The sequence below is a fragment of the Cheilinus undulatus genome, linkage group 19, assembly GCF_018320785.1.
Source record: "Cheilinus undulatus linkage group 19, ASM1832078v1, whole genome shotgun sequence".
NCBI lineage: Eukaryota > Metazoa > Chordata > Actinopteri > Labriformes > Labridae > Cheilinus > Cheilinus undulatus.
The window spans coordinates 26,276,099-26,296,420 of NC_054883.1; the positions used below are offsets into that span (position 1 = coordinate 26,276,099).

General features: G+C 39.3%; 1 protein-coding gene across 1 annotated transcript in view; it reads left to right on the forward strand.

The window, feature by feature from the left end:
- LOC121527695 (trichohyalin-like) overlaps window positions 1-20,322 on the forward strand; it is a 153,297-nt gene that overhangs the window by 104,554 nt on the left and 28,421 nt on the right. The window contains exons 14-15 of the mRNA XM_041814721.1: window positions 7,956-8,040; window positions 12,955-13,066. Coding sequence (XP_041670655.1) covers window positions 7,956-8,040; window positions 12,955-13,066 — 197 coding nt within the window. The remainder of the gene's footprint in view (window positions 1-7,955; window positions 8,041-12,954; window positions 13,067-20,322) is intronic.

Consider the following 20,322-nt stretch of genomic DNA (forward strand, 5'->3'; position numbering starts at 1 on the left):
CCCTGGACGCACACGTGCACAGGCCTCTCTCCTCCAATTCACCTCTATTACTAGCTATAATCCCATTTCACACTCTATCGATCCCCAAAACTGTTGTTCACCGGAACCAGCAGCAAACACGGGCATTTCTCCCCATCATTTCACCGCCATTGTTCTTTATTACACAAAGAAGCCCCCCTTTTGTCTCAGAGCAAACTCAGCCCTGCCGAAATATGAATTATAAATGTATGGCTAATAAAAGAGAAGGGGGTAAAGAGAGAGAGAGGGGAGAGAGATAGCGATAGAGAGAAGTGGTTGGTAGAAACATCAGAGAAAATGACTCCTTTACAAGAGTCTATTGATCAGTTTCTATCAAAGGGGGATGTCAGACATGAGATTACCTGGCAGTTTGAGCATTAGGTGCCGTGTGTTATAGCCCCGGGCCCTTGTACCGCTGCCAGAGGATTGTAAATAAAGCGGAGAGGAGAGAGCAAGAGGGGAGTGAGTTGGGGTGTATGTGTGAGTTTTTACTCTTTGTCTTTGTGTGCATACAGCTTTTTTCTCCTCTCCCGGTGTATTTGTGTGCATGACGGTGTGCGGCTGTCTGCCTGCACCTTTTGGCTTATACCCAAAAGCAGTGTTGCAAGCCGGTGAAACTTCAGAAAGAGAGAGAAAGAGTCTTGGGAGGCTTTGGGACGTCTCACGGGAGCACCTTAGCCCACTATGAATCCCCCAACAAAGCCAAAGGAAGCCCCTATGAAGCCTTATGAAGCTTTTATGAGGGCCGGGCAGGGCCCAGCCGAGCCCCAACCACTGATTCAGGGTTAGCCGGGTTCTCGTCCTTCTCATGTTAAAGGTTAGCTGTGAGAGCGGGCTAATCTGACCGTAGATCTGTGATTATGGGTCCACGCTGCATCGAGGCCTTTGAAGCTGGTATGAAGGCGTGAAGACGGAGAGATGGAGGGAGCGTCAGATTATGGAATAATGTCAGACCTTAAGTCAAGAAGCCGGAATAAAACGGTCCAGAAAGTGAAGGAGTGATGGACCCCAGATCTTAGATTGTGTGCTAATGTCATAACTTAACTCCTGAAGCAGCTAAAAAGAATGTAATACAGAGCAGATAGGGGTGGGAAATACATCTTATTTTTAAGATTCATCAGTATATTATCAAACCAGATACAGTGTAATACAGTATCATTTTTGTCGTTTATATTTTTTGCAGAAAATGCACAGAAAAAGATTCACTGTCTGTAAAATGCTTCTTGACTTCAAGATAAATGTTTAGATTCAATAGGGATTATCTTTTTCATTTAATTTATTCAATTTAAGCAGTATTTATAATTTCATGCAGAACTTTTAGGCATGTTTGGGCCAAATATTGAGGTTAAAGTATGACATAGACTTGGTGAATAAGCCCACCTGAGGACACCATCGGCTGGGAAGGATTGACACAACTCAGGTCGTGGCCTGGATGTCCTTGCACGTTACCTGGGGTGTGGGAACTGTTGGAAAAACAAATGTTCACACCTTTAGGGTGAAGTAAGAGGTGGATGTAGCATGTAAGCATGACCCAGGGTGCCCTCCTGGCAGGTAGTGGGGATGACCCCCTGGTCCTACCATGGATGTTCCAAGGTCCTAAAACCACACATGGTCTCTGGGTGTATCCCCAGTGGTGAAAAGACCCAAAGAAAAGAGATGCCATCAAGCTTGACCTTGGCTGCTGTGTAACACTCATGTGTGTTGACGTGTGTGAGCTTGGCTCTGGCTGCCCCCCAGCCCTGTTTCCAGACTAAAATTTAAGCACATGACTGTATATTTATAAGTTAAAATCACTTTACAGTAATATCTGTTTGATACTAGGGGAACATAAATAGAAGTCCTAATCTAATGTTTGTCAAAGTGGAGGTCCTGAATCACCAGGAGGTCACCAGGAAGTACTAGAGGGGTCATGGAACTTTGAGAGACGATGGGAAAAACAACACAGCGATTTATAGAAAAGATCTCATAATGTTTAGTGACAACATTTAAAAATAAGATTTTAGATATAATCAATCAGTTAATATCAAAAACATATGGGTACTTTTTTAATGCAAATCTATATTGAAAATAACATGCATCCCTCCAGCCAATCAGAGTCAAGCATTTATTTCAATGTTAACTTTGAATGATTGAAAACATTTTAAAAGTTTATTTTTCATCATAGAGACTAAAATATTAGTGCTGGACTGTTAGAAGGTAAAATCACTGCTATCTCTACTCTCTGCTCACAACATGTCACAATTTTCATCAGTTTAACTATTATTAGAACTTTAATATGAGAGTTTGACTTTTACTTTAATTTCCCATAACGGCTGATCAAACTAGCTCAAAGAGAATAAACAAATTAAACTCAACTTTAAGGACTTTTATTGACTAAAACTGGACTAAAACGGCCATCAGAAACTAGACTAGAGGTTAAAAATGACTCTAACTGAAGAACATTTTAATCTACATTTTTTAAACAAACTTTGAGATTATTTCCAAAAAATACATTGAATAAATGTGTGAAGGAAATCAATCACTAATAAATATCAGGAAGTGTTTAAAGAAATGTATGTTAAATTTGACATGAGAGGCTTCTTGCTGTTTTTCAATGTCCTTTACGGCAAAGTTTGAGCTTTCTAGAAAACAAATAAATATCATCTAATTGTTTTGAAATGTCTAGAGCTTCAGCTGCTTTTGATCTAAATTGCACAAACATGTTGTCAACATTGTGACTAGTGTGTGGAGCTCATGAGGATCCTCTCTCCTCTGTGTCTGCCTGCTGGCTTGATAATCAGAAACCCTGAATTCTCCAGTTCTGGGGTCTTTAACTTCTCTGTTACTGACCACAATGTTCCTCACTGAACAAAGACTGACGGTCAGAGAGATTCTAAAAAACGGTTTTATAAAAAAGTTTATGCTACAAATATCATTTATACTCTAATGAAAGTCATATCTCTATATTTTTTGCTGAATCTAATCCACATGTATTTCAAAATAATCACAACTTTAACCAAAGAGCTGCACAATCAGAAATGAGACAAAAAAACACATTAAAACTAAAGGACAACATGAGAATGACAGGAAGTAAAGAAGTTAAAATATTAAGATGATTTTAAAGGATTGAGGGCTTCTCACCTGTTCAACCCACCTTAGCAAATGTTTCCAACGTATTTGTGCAACGTAGACTGTTAGAGTTTCACTGCAATTTTTAAATATTAAAACAAAAATGTACTCGTTGTTTAGCTTCCAGACTTTTCTGTTTTTTTCTGCAGTGTTATCAGACAGACATCAGTGTAGTTTAAGGTTGACTAGAAATCTATCAGAGTTTATAAGTCTGTGATCGGGACTATCTTTAATAATAATATTCAGAAATATTTCTTATTTGTAGTTCTGGGCTTCTGGCTCTATCTGATCACAGTTTTCATTTTTAACTGGTATTATTTTCACTTTATCAATCTTTTTACGTTAGCCCTGTTTATTATGGTTTTTATTTCTCCTTGTGCAGCACTTTGATTACTTTTTAGTTAAATAATTTAAATAAATCAGATAATTTTGGATTAGAGTGAACGGGATTCAGAACAGATAATCTTTAAAAAAATAATTCAAAATCTTAAATTGTCTGTCAGTTTTGACCATTTCTGCACAAAGATAAATATTCCTAAAATCATTGAGTCTGAAATAAACACGTGTCTGTCTGTGTGCAGCTGTGGTCTTAGATTATTCTAACATCTCTATCAAAGAATAACAGCTGAAAAAGTTAATTTGATGTTTTATTATCAGCTGTTCATATGTGAAGAATGCACCATGATGTTAACAGCCCTAAAAAGATCAACACCTCTCTGTACCCTGGTATTTTATTCATTATTATCTCTGCTGTATATATATATATATATATATATATATATATATATATATATATATATATAAAGTTTTAGATTTTTTCAGTGTTTTACACATTTCACATATCTGCTATTTTATTATTTTCTGCTTTTTCTCCTTGCTGAATTTTAAGTTGTTTTTTAAGTTCTTTAAAATCATGATATCAGCTTCATAGTTTCAGATTGTAGTTTGCTCAGTTCATTAGACGATAGCAGATATGAACATTTCTGTCAGTATTTACCCCAGATATTAGTGGTACATTTCAACATATGAGGTTTAAAGGTTAGCCATCAGCTGGGCCCTCCTGCTCCTAGGGGCCCCATGATACATGTGAATCAACTGACATAAATGTCCAAATATATGACATATTACTGTAATTATTGGACCGATATATCAGCAGAAAGCTTCTTTCATAAGGTGAAGTCTAATGGTAAATATTATAGTAGAATCAAATATTGATCTTCACAATTACAGGAGCTGATCAGTTCTACCGTTGGACATATACAGTTTATTCTTTTAAATCAGACGTGTGTCTGTTAGGTGTTAAATTTGGAAATATTGGTGTGTCAGCAAAAATCCATCATCATGCATCCCTGATTTGGAACATACAGTATGTCCTGTGGATGCATCTGTTCCATCTTTTATTTGCAGCATGTCCACAGTGTTGTCTCCTGTGAAATAGAGCTTATTTCTCCCAGTGAAACTCTTTTGGGCCTTGTCAGTAGCCATAGTTTCCTTCGATATGTGTCATTAACAGATATCTTAAATGTGTCGATGACATTCAAAAAGGCCGTGATAAAACAGGGTTTGTATCGATACTCTGGGATGAAAGTGTGTCCACTATAGAAAAGACTTTGTGCTCTTTACTATAAAAAAACAAAAGTTTGTACATTTTTATCTACAAAAATCAAACATCATGCATCTCTGATGTGTTTCATGTGTGCTCCTGATTCATTTGTTATTTTCTGTATGATATTTTTTATTTATTTATTAAGTAAAAGCTTGTTCCTCCTGGTGGCAATCTTTTTGTCCTTGTCAGTAGCCGTAGTTTCCTTTAGCCATCCATAGGAGCCAAGAATAGATATCTAACAGATATAAGTGAAATGCAAAAAGGCTGTGATGAAAACAAAGATTTATATTTGACAGTATGGGATGGAAACATGTTGATTATAAGAGAAACTATTCACTCTTTGCTGAAGAAAAGAATTTGGTCATTTTTATTGATATTGGCTGAAATATTTGGAAATATTGAAAAAAAATCCAACATGATGCATCCCTGATATCAACAATGCTGTGGTTTGTGCTGTGTTTCTTGTTTTGCAGCATGTCTGCATTGTTGTTTTGAGGATTAGATATTTTAAATGAACACAAATTTAAACTTTTGTCTCCCAGTGGCAGTCTCTTAGGTCTTGTCAGTAGCTGTAGTTTCCTTTGGTCTATAAGAGCCATTAAAGGAAATCTCATACGTGATAATGAAATGCAAAAATGCCGTAATAGAAAAGGGTTTGAATTTGACAATCTAGGATTGAAACATGTCAACTGTAGGAGACACCTGGTTTTTCTTTCCAATAAGATGTTTGTTCATATGATTATCTGTTAAAATAGATTTGGAAATAGTGAAATGTCAGATATCTGCAAAAATTACCTGCAGCTCATGCTGTGGATGCATGTCTTCTGTCTTGTTGTGTTGTGTTTTTTTTTCTTTGCAGCATTTCTGCACTGTTGTTTTCTGCTGTTCTACTTTTGTATATGATAAATTAGCTTATATCTCCCAATGACACTGTTTTGGTCCTTGTCAATAGCTGTATTTTTCTTTGGTCATTATCATGAACCATTAAAATAAATCTTATTGGTGTCAATAAATGCAAAAAGGTAATGATAAAAAAAAAGTTTGCGCTTTAAAATCCTGTTGATTATAGGAGAGATTTGTTTTTATCTGCTAAAATAAGGTTGGAAATTTTGAAATATCATAAATCTGCAGAAGTAATCTGCAGCATGTGCGGTGGATGCATCTGTTGCATCCTTTTGTGGTGTGTTTTTGTCTTTGCAGCATGTCTGCAGTGATGTGTCTGTTTTTTTTTTTCTACTTTCCACATGGTGTTTTACAATTTGCACAAGGTCTTAACACATCAAAAACCTTTTGGGCCTTGTCAGTAGTTGTAGTTTCCTTGGCCATTTATGTGAGCTTATAAAGGATGTCTTACTGGTTTGAATAAAATGCAAAAAGGCTGTTAAAAACAGAGCTGGTAAATGAGAATCTGAGATCAAAACATGTCGATAGGAGGCAGTGGTCATCTTTGCAACAATAAGGTGTGTGCATATTAATATCAGCTTTGAATAAATGTTGAAATATCAGCAAATCAGTTAGCCGCTATATCGTGCATCCCTGGTTATTGTGCTTTTGAGACATCTGTTGTTGCTTTTTGTGTTTTCGTTTTTTTTTAATTTGCAGCTTTTTTTAATTAAACAAGCTATTAGAAGTCTTAAAGGTGTAAATGAAGAAAGGCTGTGAAAAACAAGACTGATATGTGACAATCTGCTTATGTGATTTTTTAAATATTATTATTTTGGTAAAATCCGTCCTTATTTTAATAACACTTTAATCCTGAGGTTATTGAGTCATATTTTTATCTTGTTTCCTGCATGTTCCAGCCCTCTGTCCATGTATGTGTGTACCTGCGCCTGCCTGCGTGTGTTGTGCTGTAAACGGTGGTGTTGGTGTAAACGGCGGTCGGTCGGTGCAGCTAATTGCTCTCTCTGTGGCCTCCCCTGGTGGGAGGTGTCACTGAGGTCACCTCAAAACTAATGACTTGAATGCGAATTTGATCCCCATTTCAAGTTTTCACATCTCTGCTTTATTGATTATTGAGATGCACGGCAAACTTTAACCTTGAGGTTCAGTGGAATAGCCAAGGTAAGGCGAGGAGCACACATGCACGCACGCTCACACCAACAGGAGTGTTTGTGCAGCGTTAAATATTTACAGATTCCAGTCGCTGCTTCAATTTTCCTAGGGCTTGGGTTTAAACAGTATGGATGCTGCAGAAGCATAAATTAATCATAGTTTTATTAAACGTGGATCTTCTTTTTCTTCACTTCATCCTTTTTGGCCTCCTCTTTATTTTGGCGGTCCCTCCACTTCCATCACAGCGTGGCGCCCGGCCCTAAAAGCTTAACAGCAAGAAGACATTTCAAATCCACACCAGCAAAGTCAAGGTCCGTCCTGTAAATATTCAACACGTACCCACCTCTACATATTCAGAGCACACAGTATTCTCCAGCCTTGGCCACGATGGCTGACACTTTATGTTATATTCAATGAATACTGAGTTTAGTGAACAGCTTTAAGAGCTATGAGGAAACATTGACTCACAAAACAGCAGAACAAAAAAGGGGGAGTCAAGTCCTAAAATTTTAAATTCAAACCCAAAAAGGCCACCAGAAGCTTACCTAAGCACAGAGACTGACTACCTCTTTATTATGCATGCGTTCAATGGGCTACACTGCTAAGTGTAGGACAATGGGGTTTTACTGCATGTAGAAAAGGGGTTGTGATTGAAGGGATACAGTGTGAACAGAGGAGGCCTGCTCCAGGTAAAGAGTGCCATCTATTGACCACGTCAGGGACAGCTCCTTTTGTCTCCCAACAAAAGAGGCTGCAGCGGCGTCTCCGTGTGAGCCGTGCAGCACTCTCTCTGCGTCCTCCTGGAATGCTCTCAGAGCCTTGTCTGTGCTGGACTTCCTGGTTTATCTGTGGAGGAGGCTCACAGTTCATGATGGGAATCGATAACCACCGCGGTGCATATATTTTATAAATCATTCTATTAACCTTGGCCTGCTGAAGATGTGGAGTGCTGCCTTAGTTTAGACTCATTTGATGCATTTCCCTCATTAAAATCAAATATTAACGCAGCTTCACCACCCATATGACACCTTTTAATTCATATCTCAATAAGAGGACGTCTTCTTTTCTGTCATAAGGCTGTTTGAATCCTCTCTAATGAATCACAGTCTGAACTGTTGCTCTTTATCTCACACTTCCCTTCCTCTCTCTCTCTCTCTCTTCTGCCCAGTGGACAAGTTGGCAGCCCGTGCAGAGGAGGCGAGGCGGATGGAGGGGCGCCTGACTGAGGGGAAGCTAGCCGAGGAGAAAATGAGGTAAGAAAAGGAGAGAAGCTTCCTCTCTTATCCCATCGGTCATACAGCCACAAGTGAGCGAAATAATCAGAAATAGGAAAGATGGACTAAACTTGCAGTGCTCTGGGGCTTTTATCTCAGTAAATATTTCAGATAATCAAACTAATGTTAATATAAGACAAAAAATGACCTGGGTAAATACTACAGTCAGCTTTTAATTGTTGATTTCATTTATTAAGGTAAAAAATCCATCCAAACCTACCTGACCCTATGAGATTACTGCCAGACCTGTTGAATGAATAAATTAAATAGAAAGTGAAGTAGACTAAAAGATCTCCAACAGATCGTGGAACCATCTAAAGAAATTCAAGAACAGATGAGAAACAAAGTCACTCACACTTATCAGTCTGGAAAGGGTTACAAAGACATTTCTAAGGCTTTGGGAGTCAGTGAGAGTCATTATCCACAAATGGAGAAAACTGGGAAAAGTGGTGAACCTTCCCTGGAGTGGCCGGCCTACCAAAATGACTCCAAGAGTGCATGGACGACTCATCCAGGAGGTCCCAGAAGAACCCAGAACAACATCAAAAGACCATTATCAAAAATGCGAAAGGGTCCCAAAATAACTGACCCATACCATCCCACTGTTTGGCACCCTTCTGTAGGCGTGCCAGGCTTACCTATCACACCACAAAGGTAGAACTTCACACTCAATAGAGGATTTACACTGATGTTACCTTCATCAACACGACTGCTCAGCTGTCTGCTCTAATATCTGACTCTACAGAGATCCGTACTGTTTCCTACCGATACAGTCAACCGTTATCAATGATATGTGGTCATGAATCCAGTTCTCTGACATTATATGGACCTGATTTAAGGACACAAAGCAGAGCTTGAAGGCTCACATGAGACTGGCTTTAAATCAGCCGTTTGATTCATTTACTTCTTTTTACTTTAGCTAATCTGTAAAAATCACTCTGTCATTGTTAAATCTGTTTTTTAACTTCAGTGTGTATTTCCTAAACAGATTCATGTACCCAGGCTTTCTTACTCAGTCTTGTTTGATTTTAACCCCAGGTCAACCTTTTTTTTAATTTGTAATGTGAGTAAATCTCACAGAACAGCTCTCAGCTTTTATATTATTTTGTATAAATTATTAAAGTGTCAGATTTGTTCACTACATGAAACGTTAACAGAAATAACAACCGTATTCAAATAAATCGAAATCACGTTAATCTAAAAATACTACCTTATTTAATGTGTAATAAATAACAGTGGATTTGATCATGTTTTTGTCTTTCCCTATAAAACCAGCCCTGTTAATCAGACATCATGGGACTATATGTTCAGCCATAAAACATAAGCCATTGTCATTAGATGCCTTACCACATTAGATGTTATTTTACTGTCTGGCTGATCTGCTGAAATTTAAGGTCTTAAGGCCAGAGGAAGGAGAATAGAGTGAGGTAAGAATGATGTCATTCTTAAATGTTTATCAGCATTCCATCCTTGCCTTTAAAGTTGATGTTATCCAAAAAGTATTTAATGGCCTTAGCAAGATGATGCCATCCATTAAAGCCTATAAAACATTCCATCCTTGCCTTTAAAGATGATGTCATTCTTTAATGTCTATAAAACATTACATCCATGCTTTTAAAGATGATGTCATCCTTTTAAGTTTACAACACATTCCATCCTTGCCCTTGAAGATGATGTCATTTTTTAATATTTATAAAACAGTCCATCCTTCCCTTTAAAGATGATGTTATCATTTAATGTATTTCAAACATTCCATCCTTGCCTTTAAAGATGATGTCATTCTTTACATTCCTTTTAAGTTTACAAAACATTCCATCCTTGCCTTTTAAGGTGATGTCATCCTTTTAAGTTTTTAATAACCTTATAAAAGATATAATTTGATGTCCATAAAACACTCCATCCTTGCCTTTAAAGATGATATCATCATTCAATGTTTGTAATGGCCTTAAGAAAGATTATACCACCTATTGAGTTCCAAAAACATTCCATCCCTGCCTTTGAAGATGATTTCAAAATTCAATGTCCATAAAATATTCCATCCCTTAATTTAAAGGGGGTGTCATCCTTTTGAGTTTACAAAACATTCCATCCTTTCATTTGAAGATGATGTCATTCTTGAATGTTTATTAAACAGTCCATCCTTGCCTTTAAAGATGATGTCATCATTTAATGGCTTTAAATTATTCCATGGTCGCCTTTAAAGATGATATAATCCTTTAAAGGCAAGGATGGACTTGAGAAAGATGATGTTATCTGTTAATGTGCTAAAACATTCCCTCCTTGCCTTTGAAGATGATTTCATCATTCAGTGTGCATAAAACATTCGATCTGTGATGATGTCATCCTTTTAAGTTTATAAAACATTCTATTCTCGCCTTTGAAGTAAATGTCATTCTTTAATGTTTTTTAAACAGTCCATCCTTGCGTTAAACATGACTTTTATCATTTAATGTCTTAAAAACATTCCATCTTTAGCTATGAAGATAATTTCATGTTTTTAAAACATTCCATCGTTGGCTTTAAAGATGATGTAATCCTTTCATGTCTATAGACATTTTATCCTTGCATTTTTAAGATGATTTCATACTTTAATGTGTATCAAACGTTCCATCCTTGCCTTTAAAGATGATACCATCATTGAATGTCTTTTAAATTTTCCATTCTTGCCTTTAACGATTATATCATCCTTGAATGTCTATAAAACATTCCATCCTTTCTCTCAAACTACCTTCACTCATAGCTCCGCCTACTGTAATGGTAGGTTTTCTAATTTTATTTCCCTAAGGCACACCCACAGTCCAGCCAAAAATATGAATGCCCACCGGGTTCATATTAGTGTGATTTAACTTTAAATTTTATTTCCGCTAATCTGGAGATTTCTCCTCCTTTTTCTGACTCAGGATAAACTCTTAAAGCAAGCACTGATGGGGCTCGGCGGATGAGCAGATGTTAGGTCACAGAGTTCAGAAGTCAGGGCCAAGACCCCTGTATGACCCCTGCATGTCACCGTAGCTGCGGTGGTGACATCAGCAGGCATGTATCACCCAGCAGAGCATGTTTGTGCGTCTGTTTGTGCGCTCATAGCTGTGGTTGCGGCTTTGGCTTCGCCATGACCTCACTGCAGCAGCGGCCGCCATCTTTTAGGGAGTTTTCTGGGTTAAGTCGAGCCATGGAACATTTTTATCATCAACCGACAATTTAAAAGTGGGCATGCAGACTTTATAGGTTACATTCTGAATTATTGCACTTTATTACATTTAAAACCAATTTTAAGCAGTGGATGGTAAAACAATCAGCGTGTCTGCATATTACATCCATTTACAGAATCAGGCTGTTTACTGTGAGCCGCTATTATCTAATAACTGCACAGACATGAAAGCTTTTTAAGCAACAACACCATGCTAATGGCTTCCATCTGTGCTGGGGGAAATCCCCTCGTTTCTCCACAGGACGCCTCCCCTCGCTCTCTCCCTCTCTCTTCATCCTATCATGTGTTTCCTCTGAGGACCGATCCATCACACGGTTTCTCTCCTTTTGTTTTGGCCTCTTTGGTTCAGCCTCTACCACCACAGAGACACGCTGCCACAGGTTTAAAGTTCAGCGCTGAAACAGGAAGCAGACGGGCTGAGATGACAGAAATAGGAGGGTAAACCTTTGGAAGTTTAGGAGAGAGAATCATTAAAGTAGTGAGGCTTTTATTGTTGAAGCCAGGGTTCATTATGGTGACTCAAAATAAAACTATTCGAGCTTTTTCAGATTTTTCAGAAGTATTTTTGGGCCTTTTCTGCCTTTATGGATGTGTGCATAAATGTTTTGAGTCCTAGATTCTCAGTTCAGTTAGGAGAGTAGACCTTGGACCTGTGGAGTCCCACATGGCTCCACTTTAGACCCTGTCTTCTTTTTATTGTATCTACTGCATTTAAAGATCAATCAGAAAGCAGTCAGACCCCCTTCACTTTTCCACTTTTTTAGCTGCAGTATTGACTGTGATAGATTAAATATTCATCCAATCACAGTTTTATTTTGAAAGGTTCTGCTCATCCTGAACGCGTCACATATATCCCGTAATGCCATGCATCTGTGAAACAATGGATCTGATGAGTCAGGTGACCTGTCTCCAAACCTGCTCTGGACCGCCTTATTTCTACTGTTTGGTCCGCTGTAATGTTCCAGGTCTCCTCTCAGAGTTTAGGTATCAGGACTACCCCTGGTTTGTTTCCTGACCCTGTGCAGGCGTGTGCTGGCGTTTGTTTCTGTGTGGTGGCGTTGACCAGGGATGCTGAGACTCGCCGTGCGGCCGTAGCAAAGCTATGGAGGGAGGTTTGTGGAAATGGTAATCATTTGTGGTATTGATCCGGCTGTAGCCGGGGCAGCGGCTCACACTCTCAGACTCTTACTGACTCACGCACACACAGACGCTCCGTGGCATGGCAGGAATAGACCCCTCCTTATTGATCCCTTCACATTCCCTTAGCTGGACTGACACGGTCTAGCCTCCTGGTGTATGTTAAATACTGGGACTGATCTGGATTAACAAGAACTAAACATCAGAATTAAACACTAAAGGTGTTGGTAGAGTCAACATCAGTTTAACATGGATCTATGGGGAGGTAAATGAACAGTCTGAAGTTTTACTACTTCACTAATGAGTCAGGGGGATATGACACAGTTAACTTCAGTACAAACCAGAGAAACACAAGGACATTTTCTGCACATGACCAAAATTACAGCATAAAACACAAGTGAAGAGGAAAAATAAGAGATGAGAAAATACAGATGCACCACGGCACTACCCATAAGGAATCATTATTGAGACATGTTTTAAACCGCTTCAGTTTACACTGGGGGACTGACTCTTAGTTTGAATGAATGTACGTATATTTGTGCTCTCAGGTCAGTGGCTGTGAGGATGGAAATGGAGGTGGACGAGCTGAAGAGGGATCTGCAGCACGCCATTGATCAAAAACTGGAGTTAGAGCGAGAGAAAGAGGATGCACAGGAGCAGGTAAAGAAACACACACCTGACCATGCTGACAGAGGAAACAACAGTCTAGTCTATAGATATTTACTCCACATTAGATGGTCGTTTCTAATCCCTAATCCACTGATACACTGCATGCCTGGTTTCATGGCCTGCAGCAATTTTCAAACTGCTGATGCAGCAATATTTCTTTGACGTGCCAAAATACCAGTTTAATAACATTTTTCAGAACATGCAAATATTCAAATTTCATTTTTTAAGAATAATCTGCAAAAATCAAATCAAATGTTTTAAAATCTGAGTGATTTTTTTCTGAATGCTTCATTCTTAAACAATGAAATGGAAAAGTAGATGGGTAGTGCCTCAATCAGATTCTCAGAACAGCACCCCCTAGAGTAAATTTACCTAGAAAGATTACATTCGTTAAGCCAGTCAGGCATCCTAAGAATTAAAAAAGCTTTCTATTGCCATGGTGAAATCCCAACAAGAAGTCTGCTATTTTGGAAAAAGTAGAAACATTCAGGAGGTGTTTCTGTACTTTTCCAGGGGGTCTCTGTAGGATTAACTCCTCCAGGGGTGTTCATCTGATCCAGCCAAGTTCTGTTTTACAGCTAGAGGAGACCTGAATAAGGAAAACTCCTTTGGCTGTGTACAAAAACCTCCAAACTGTCTTGATTTACTAATAAACAGGAAATATTTTTTATGCTGATGAACATGATTTCTGACTCCAGGCCTGAACCTTTAAATATGACAGTATTACAGGTAAATGCTCCCTGATAGCAACAGGAAATATGCCCTTACTCTCTAAATACTCATATCTCCTTATTTTGTCAGTATCTCTAAATTAAATTTGCTCAATAAAAACATGAAAAGTTAGAGAGTTTTTTTCATGGGATGTGGAAGTGCAACAAATTTAGATTTTCCCATGAAGCAATGCCATACTTATGCATCTGTAGGACAAAATCAAAGACAGCACCAGAGATACCTGTCTGTCCATGAGGGGACAAAACTGACAGAATTCATCCTTAGAGCGACTAAGTGAGAAAGTCCTGTCTGCTTTAAAACAAATAATAATCTCTCCTCTCCTCTCCTTTTCACTCCTCTCCTCTCCTCTCCCCCCGCCTTTTTTTTTGATGATTAGTGGCATATATCCGCCGCTAGAGCCCGGATTATCTTGTCGTAGACAGGGAGGGGTGTATGTGGGACCTAAACCTGGTGAGGTGATTTGGAGCGTTAATTCCTGGGTGTAATATTCCCTGATATTCCCTAATGTTCTGTGCTGTGAGCCGTCGGTGGGTGGGTGGGGGGGTCTCAGGGGAGAGCGGTTGTCAGAGCTGAGCCGCCGCCGTACAAAGGCAGAATGGATAATTAAGGTTACCGCCAAGACAGGGAAGTGATGTTCATTTAGATTCAACAAACTCTGAATTCCTCTAAAGCCTCTGTGCTCTGGAGGATCTGATTTCACAGTTTTAACCAAAGTTACGTCTTCCCTCTTGTTCAGTGTCCACACATCCTGGACTATTGTAGACCAGGTTTAGGGCCTGATCAGGGCCCCAGCCTCCCCTTTGTTTTTTTCTGTTCTTGTCTGGTTCTAGGGTGCCCTGGTTCTTGTTGAATGGAGGGTGAAGGTCTACACCTTTCAAACAGAGATTTTAACAGATGAACACTCTAAACTGGGTGTTGTGGGAAATTTCCCAGAATCCTTGAGAATCCCCAGTAACAGCGTTTCTGTGGATCCTTGAAAAGTCTTTAAAAAATCAGATTTTTATCTGCAGTGTAGCCTGGTAGACAGAAAAGTCATAGTGGGACTAAGCCTCTCCTCTACCGTCTCTGGGTGTTTTAGTCCAGCTTTGAGGATTTGTTGTTGTGGACTAACATGTTAACCTGGATTTTAAAGTCTGGTTTTAGTTGGACCAAATGATTTGTCCATAAATTCACTGATTGTAACTCCTGATCTGTGTTTAGTTGTTGTTGACTGATTCTACTCTCCTTTATTTTGAAATCAACCTTTCGTTAGTGCGTCTTCCTGTCCTCCTCTTCCATCGTCTCAGCAGCAGATAAGCCTTCACTGAGTCTGACTGCGAACAGAGTTTAAACACCAGTGTGATGGCTGTTCTGACTATGACTCCTTCATTAGGTCCCAATCTCTGTTATTGACCAACAGAAGATGAATTATCCGCTGAGGAAAAAATCAAAGGCTTTGAAATGGTAAATGGTACACTACTGTGGCCTATAGAGGAAATCTATATTACAAATTGCCTGGGTGCACAGTAGCTGAACTCAGAAAGCTCCGTCTGTCTCTCTGCATACGTCTCTGTATGCTCTCTCTGTGTTTGTGATGTAGTTGTTAGAGGATTCCTCATCTTTGAGGAGTTCAGGGGTTTTATCCCTTCCTGATTTCAGGTCCATCCGTCCAGGGTTGTTCTCATCCAGGTAATTTCTCTTCAAGACTTGGACAGGATTACCAGGATCCGACTAGCATGTCTGAGTTTTTCTTTAACCTTTATGGAGTTTGCCCTGACCTGACGTCAGTAACACGTATCCTGACACTCAGTGGTGTGGTGCCTAGTGAAATGAGTTCATCCTAATTTATCATCAGATTTCTTTATGCAGCCCCATCCAGCAGCCTACCCTGTACAGCTGAAGTTGGTTCTGGAGTTGCACATGTCTACTTCCTAATTTTGTCTTGTCGTCTAGTAGTGTTCAATGGTAGCTGCCGCTGTCACATGACTAACAGCTATGAATAGTAGAATCATATACCTCACGGAGGTGTAGAACAGCCAGGCAGAAATATGATCACATGTTCCATAGAGGTCATTTCTGTGCTGCAGACCAAACCCCACACTGACTCCATCCTGTCTCTCTGCGTGAGCCCGCTTCAATGAGAGCAGCGGTAAACATGAGGCATGTTTTTGTGACTGATCAGCTAGTTCAGTCCCCGTCCTCGTCTCTGCACTCTCACTATCACAGTCATTAGTGTGTTTACCTCGACTTCCTTTGGCGTGGAATCAAACATTCAAACCCTTTAATGAGAAAAGTTTTCAACCAGCACAAGTCTGTAGGCATGTTTTTACCAAATAAACTTTACTGAAGCTTCCTAAATCTGAAGAACTATGACAACCATTCTATAGAAATACAATTACAGATCAGCTTTAATCATGGGGATGTTTGCCTCATGGTGGCACAGACATTCACAGGCTTTACTGTCTATCCCTGAGCTAAAAATAGCACTAATGCACTGATTCAGTCTACATATACTTACCCTAACCAGTCAAATATCAACATTTTTATCATCGCTGTCTCTTTACATTTCATTCACATCTGTAAGATATGCTGTGAGTGACAAGGACAACCAAAGGAAACTACGGCTACTAACAAGGGTCAAAAGAGTTTCATTAAGAGAATAAAGCACCATATTTAGAATAGGCAAATATAAATTACCACAGAGATGTGTAAAACCCAACAAAAACAAGCAGACATGCTGCATATCAGAAAAACATAAATAGAAATAAGAAATTAATCAAATTTAAAGTTGATCTGCAAGACTTCTGTTTTTGTTCCTCAGAATCAAAAAGGTTTCCGGTATTTATGATCAAACATTCATGCTCTGTGAGATGCAGAGAGTTTAAAACCAGCGTGTGCCGAAACAGATTCACTGTTAATTTGGTTTCAAATCCCAAAACACACCAGCACTGTCTGATTCACATCTTTACGATTAGCCCAGTAAGTTTCTACATCCAAAGCCACACGGTCAGCAGTCAGAGTGGATGTGCTGCAGCACTTTAAGCCCCTGTTCTCTTCCAGCACAGCCAGCTGTGGGTGGTAAAGTTTCTCCTGAGAGGGCAGCTGTTGTGTCCTTCTCAGCTGCCGTAGTAGGCGCCCTCCATTCTTGGTGCAGAATAACTTGGAGGCCTTGGCCGCCAGTATTATACAGTTCTTATTAATGATGCACTGATGCGTCAGTCTAACAGCGGTGTTGGCCAATGGTCATCCTCCTGTAGACGCTCATCAACCCACTGGTAAATAATGTGATTTCTTCTGATGGTATGCTTATGCAATAAGGAATTTGACTCTGGTCCTTTGCTCTCAGTGTCCAGTAATTGAACATTAAATATTGAAATAAATAAAACTAGGGAAAGTATAAAAATAAGATTTAAATACATTAAAGCTGTTGTTAGGTATTTTAACTAGCCTGTACAAGTTCATGTGCATTGATGGTGTGGTTGCAAGGTGTGCAGAGGATGCCAGAATGCTGAATCATCATCAAAATTGTAAAAAAAAAATGCAATTTACAATTTTTTGAGTCACATAGTCAAGAGACAGTGCAGGATATTTTAGCATTAAGTTTTAGCATTAATCAGAGCGTAGGTGCTTGTGGAATGAAGCATGGAAAATAGACAAGTGTATGCTGTTGTGAGGCATGATGCTATTTTTTGCTGTGTGGCACTCTGTCTGTCCAGATCAGCTGAGTTTACAGCGCGCAGCATCTTAGATGTGGTTGCAGTCAAATAGTGGGACACTTTAAACATTCTCCTGTTGTCTGCTTGCTCCTGCAGGCTGTGCAGATTCAGTCAGAGATGAAGCCAAAAAAAAAAAACTGCAGCAGGACATCCCAACCCGGTGGAGTAGTATGATCAATATGATGGATGGCCTGTTGGAACAAAACCAAACGCTCATGACTTACATTTCCAACTTCAATCTACAAGCATCATTAATTCTACAGCAGTTAGTTTGATAACTTTATCACACGTCTCTCTCCATTTGAACAGCTGATAAAAGAAGCCAGCACACTGGATTCATCAGCTGCTGATGTGATCCCCTCAGTAAGAGCCTTGAAATGTCTTTAACACAAGGAGGCAGCCACTAATCACAGAGTTAAAACAACAAGACTGCTTTATAAGAGGCTGCTAGCAAAAAATCTAAACACAGAGAGTCCGATCCACTTTTCTGCATCCCTTATTAGATCCCTGTAGAAGGACTGCTGTTATGATGAGGACGTTAAACAAAGTGCAGGAGCTTTAATTTTTTCTCAGGTGATTGACCATGGTCATTCTCTCCATATATTGCCCAGCCCTATCCTGAGTTATTTCTATTGTGTTGACTGTAGAGATGAGTCTGCGGAGCTGTTTCATCTGTTCATTGATCTCGCTCATTAAACTTGATAGAGGCCCCAGGCCTGGCCTAATTAGCTGAGAATGACCATCTCTACATGCAAAGGTTTGATGATGGAGCTCAGACAATTTAAGCTCATTTGTTCAGCTGATGAATCAAGAGAAGTGGTCCAATTGTGCTGCTGTTTAAGCGTGGAATGGCCTTTGTATTTGTTTGCCGTCTGTGCACGCGTGTCCTTGTGTGGCGTTGCCCTCAAACAGCTCATTAAGCCACGCCGCTGTAAGTCACTGCAGAGATGGAGCAGACAGAGTGGACCATTTTTCTCCTGTTGTCCATAAGTTCTGGTGTCCTTCGTAGCCGTTCCCTGTCTTTTTTCACCAGTGAAGGCCACGTGTCTTTTTTCCTGTGAATATCGCGTCAGGCTTTCAGAGGCTTTGTGATTTTTACTCAGATATGAAACTGCTTAATTTATGTTAAAGCTCTCTTTCTCTCTTGTTCTGTAGTCAAACATATCTTTATGGACCCAGCTGAAAACACAGTGATAGTTTTAGAAACCCTGACAAACTCATCAAAGATTAGATTCTTGACTCTGTGGCTCTTACCTCGGCCAAGGTTTACACCACTTGAAAAAAAGGGGAAATTAATCTTTACAAATCATACCTGCCACACATTTAACACTGCCTATTTTCTAAAAAATGTGTAAGAATGCTTTAATTGTGATTATTCAAGGACGACCTTTAATCATCTCACCTTGACTGCAGGTTTGTACTAAAATCCACTTCACGTTTCACAAGAGCTGCGTAATATCATCCCATTCAACAGCAGCATGAAGAATAGAGCTAAGAAAGTGATCTGATTAATAACAGACTGGGAACCACTGAGAGGCTCTTTTATTCTGTCAGAGCAATAGCAGCAGCATCAACAGCAGCAGCAGCAAAATGAAATTCTAAGATTAAAGTTGGAATTTTTGGATTGTCTGAATTTTGGGATTAAAGTAGAAGTTCTGAGATAAAAGTTGGAGTTCTGAAAATGGAGTTAGAATGCTTAAGTTAAAGTCAGATATCTGAGATTAAAGTTGAAATTCTGATGCTGAGGTTAAAGTTGGACTTCTCAGATTGAAATCAGAATCCTCAGATAGAAATTGAACTTCTGTAAATCAAGGTTCTGAGATTAAAGCCAGAATGATCTCATTTAAATTGGAATTCTGGCATTAAAGTTTGAATTCTGAAGTTAAAGTCAAATTTCTGATATTAAAGTCAGAATTCTATAATTAAAGTCAGAACTCTAAGATTAAACTCGGAATCAATAGAGGAAGCTGAACGTTGAAATTCTGAGATTAATTTTAGAAATCTGAGGCTAACATACAATTCTGAGATTAAAGTCAGAATTCTGAGATTTAGGTAGAATCCTTAACCTTGCAAAGCAGATGGATCCACCTGTTTTTGTGCTTCTCAGTGGCAAGTCCATCTTGCAAAGCTCCTGTCAGAACCGTTTGGGCCCAGTTAGAAAATGACAGGACCAGGGGCGGTACTTTCAGGCGCAACAGAGTCAGGACACAAGCAAGCAGCAACAAGAGGCCAGTGCAATTATGACATTAGCGTGGATGCTGCTAAAACACCAGTTTTATCAGAACTTGACGACATTTCTTTGTTAAAAGAAGAAAAAAGAACAGCATTGAGTTGTTTTCTTTTCAAAAACAACAAAAGTCATGTACTGACATGTCTACAGTCGCCATGGTTCTTGTTCTACAGTTCTCTATGGAGTTTACTCCTCAGTTGGGGGGCGCCTCGGTCATGGCTACATCATGTGTTTTGTTGCTCTGATTGGCCCGTAATGATGTGACAGCAGAACGTTCATCCAATCACCCTACACGTTTTTTTCAAAGGCTCTGCCCTTTCCCAAACGCTGTCTATCGGAGGTTTACCAGATGGATGTGTGAAACAAATCCCTCTGGCGTGTCAGGTTAATGTTTACTGGGATTTTGAGGTGTGTAATGACTGAAAGAAGGTGAACTGGTAATTGGTGGAAAGAGGTGAGAATAGGGTCAGTATGTTCCCGTTTACATGTACCCGTTAACAGACAAGCAGCAGCATTTTGGATTAACCATAAACTTTCAAGAGAAGTCTGGTTTACTCTGGTATAAAGTGAACTGCAGTAGTCCACACAAG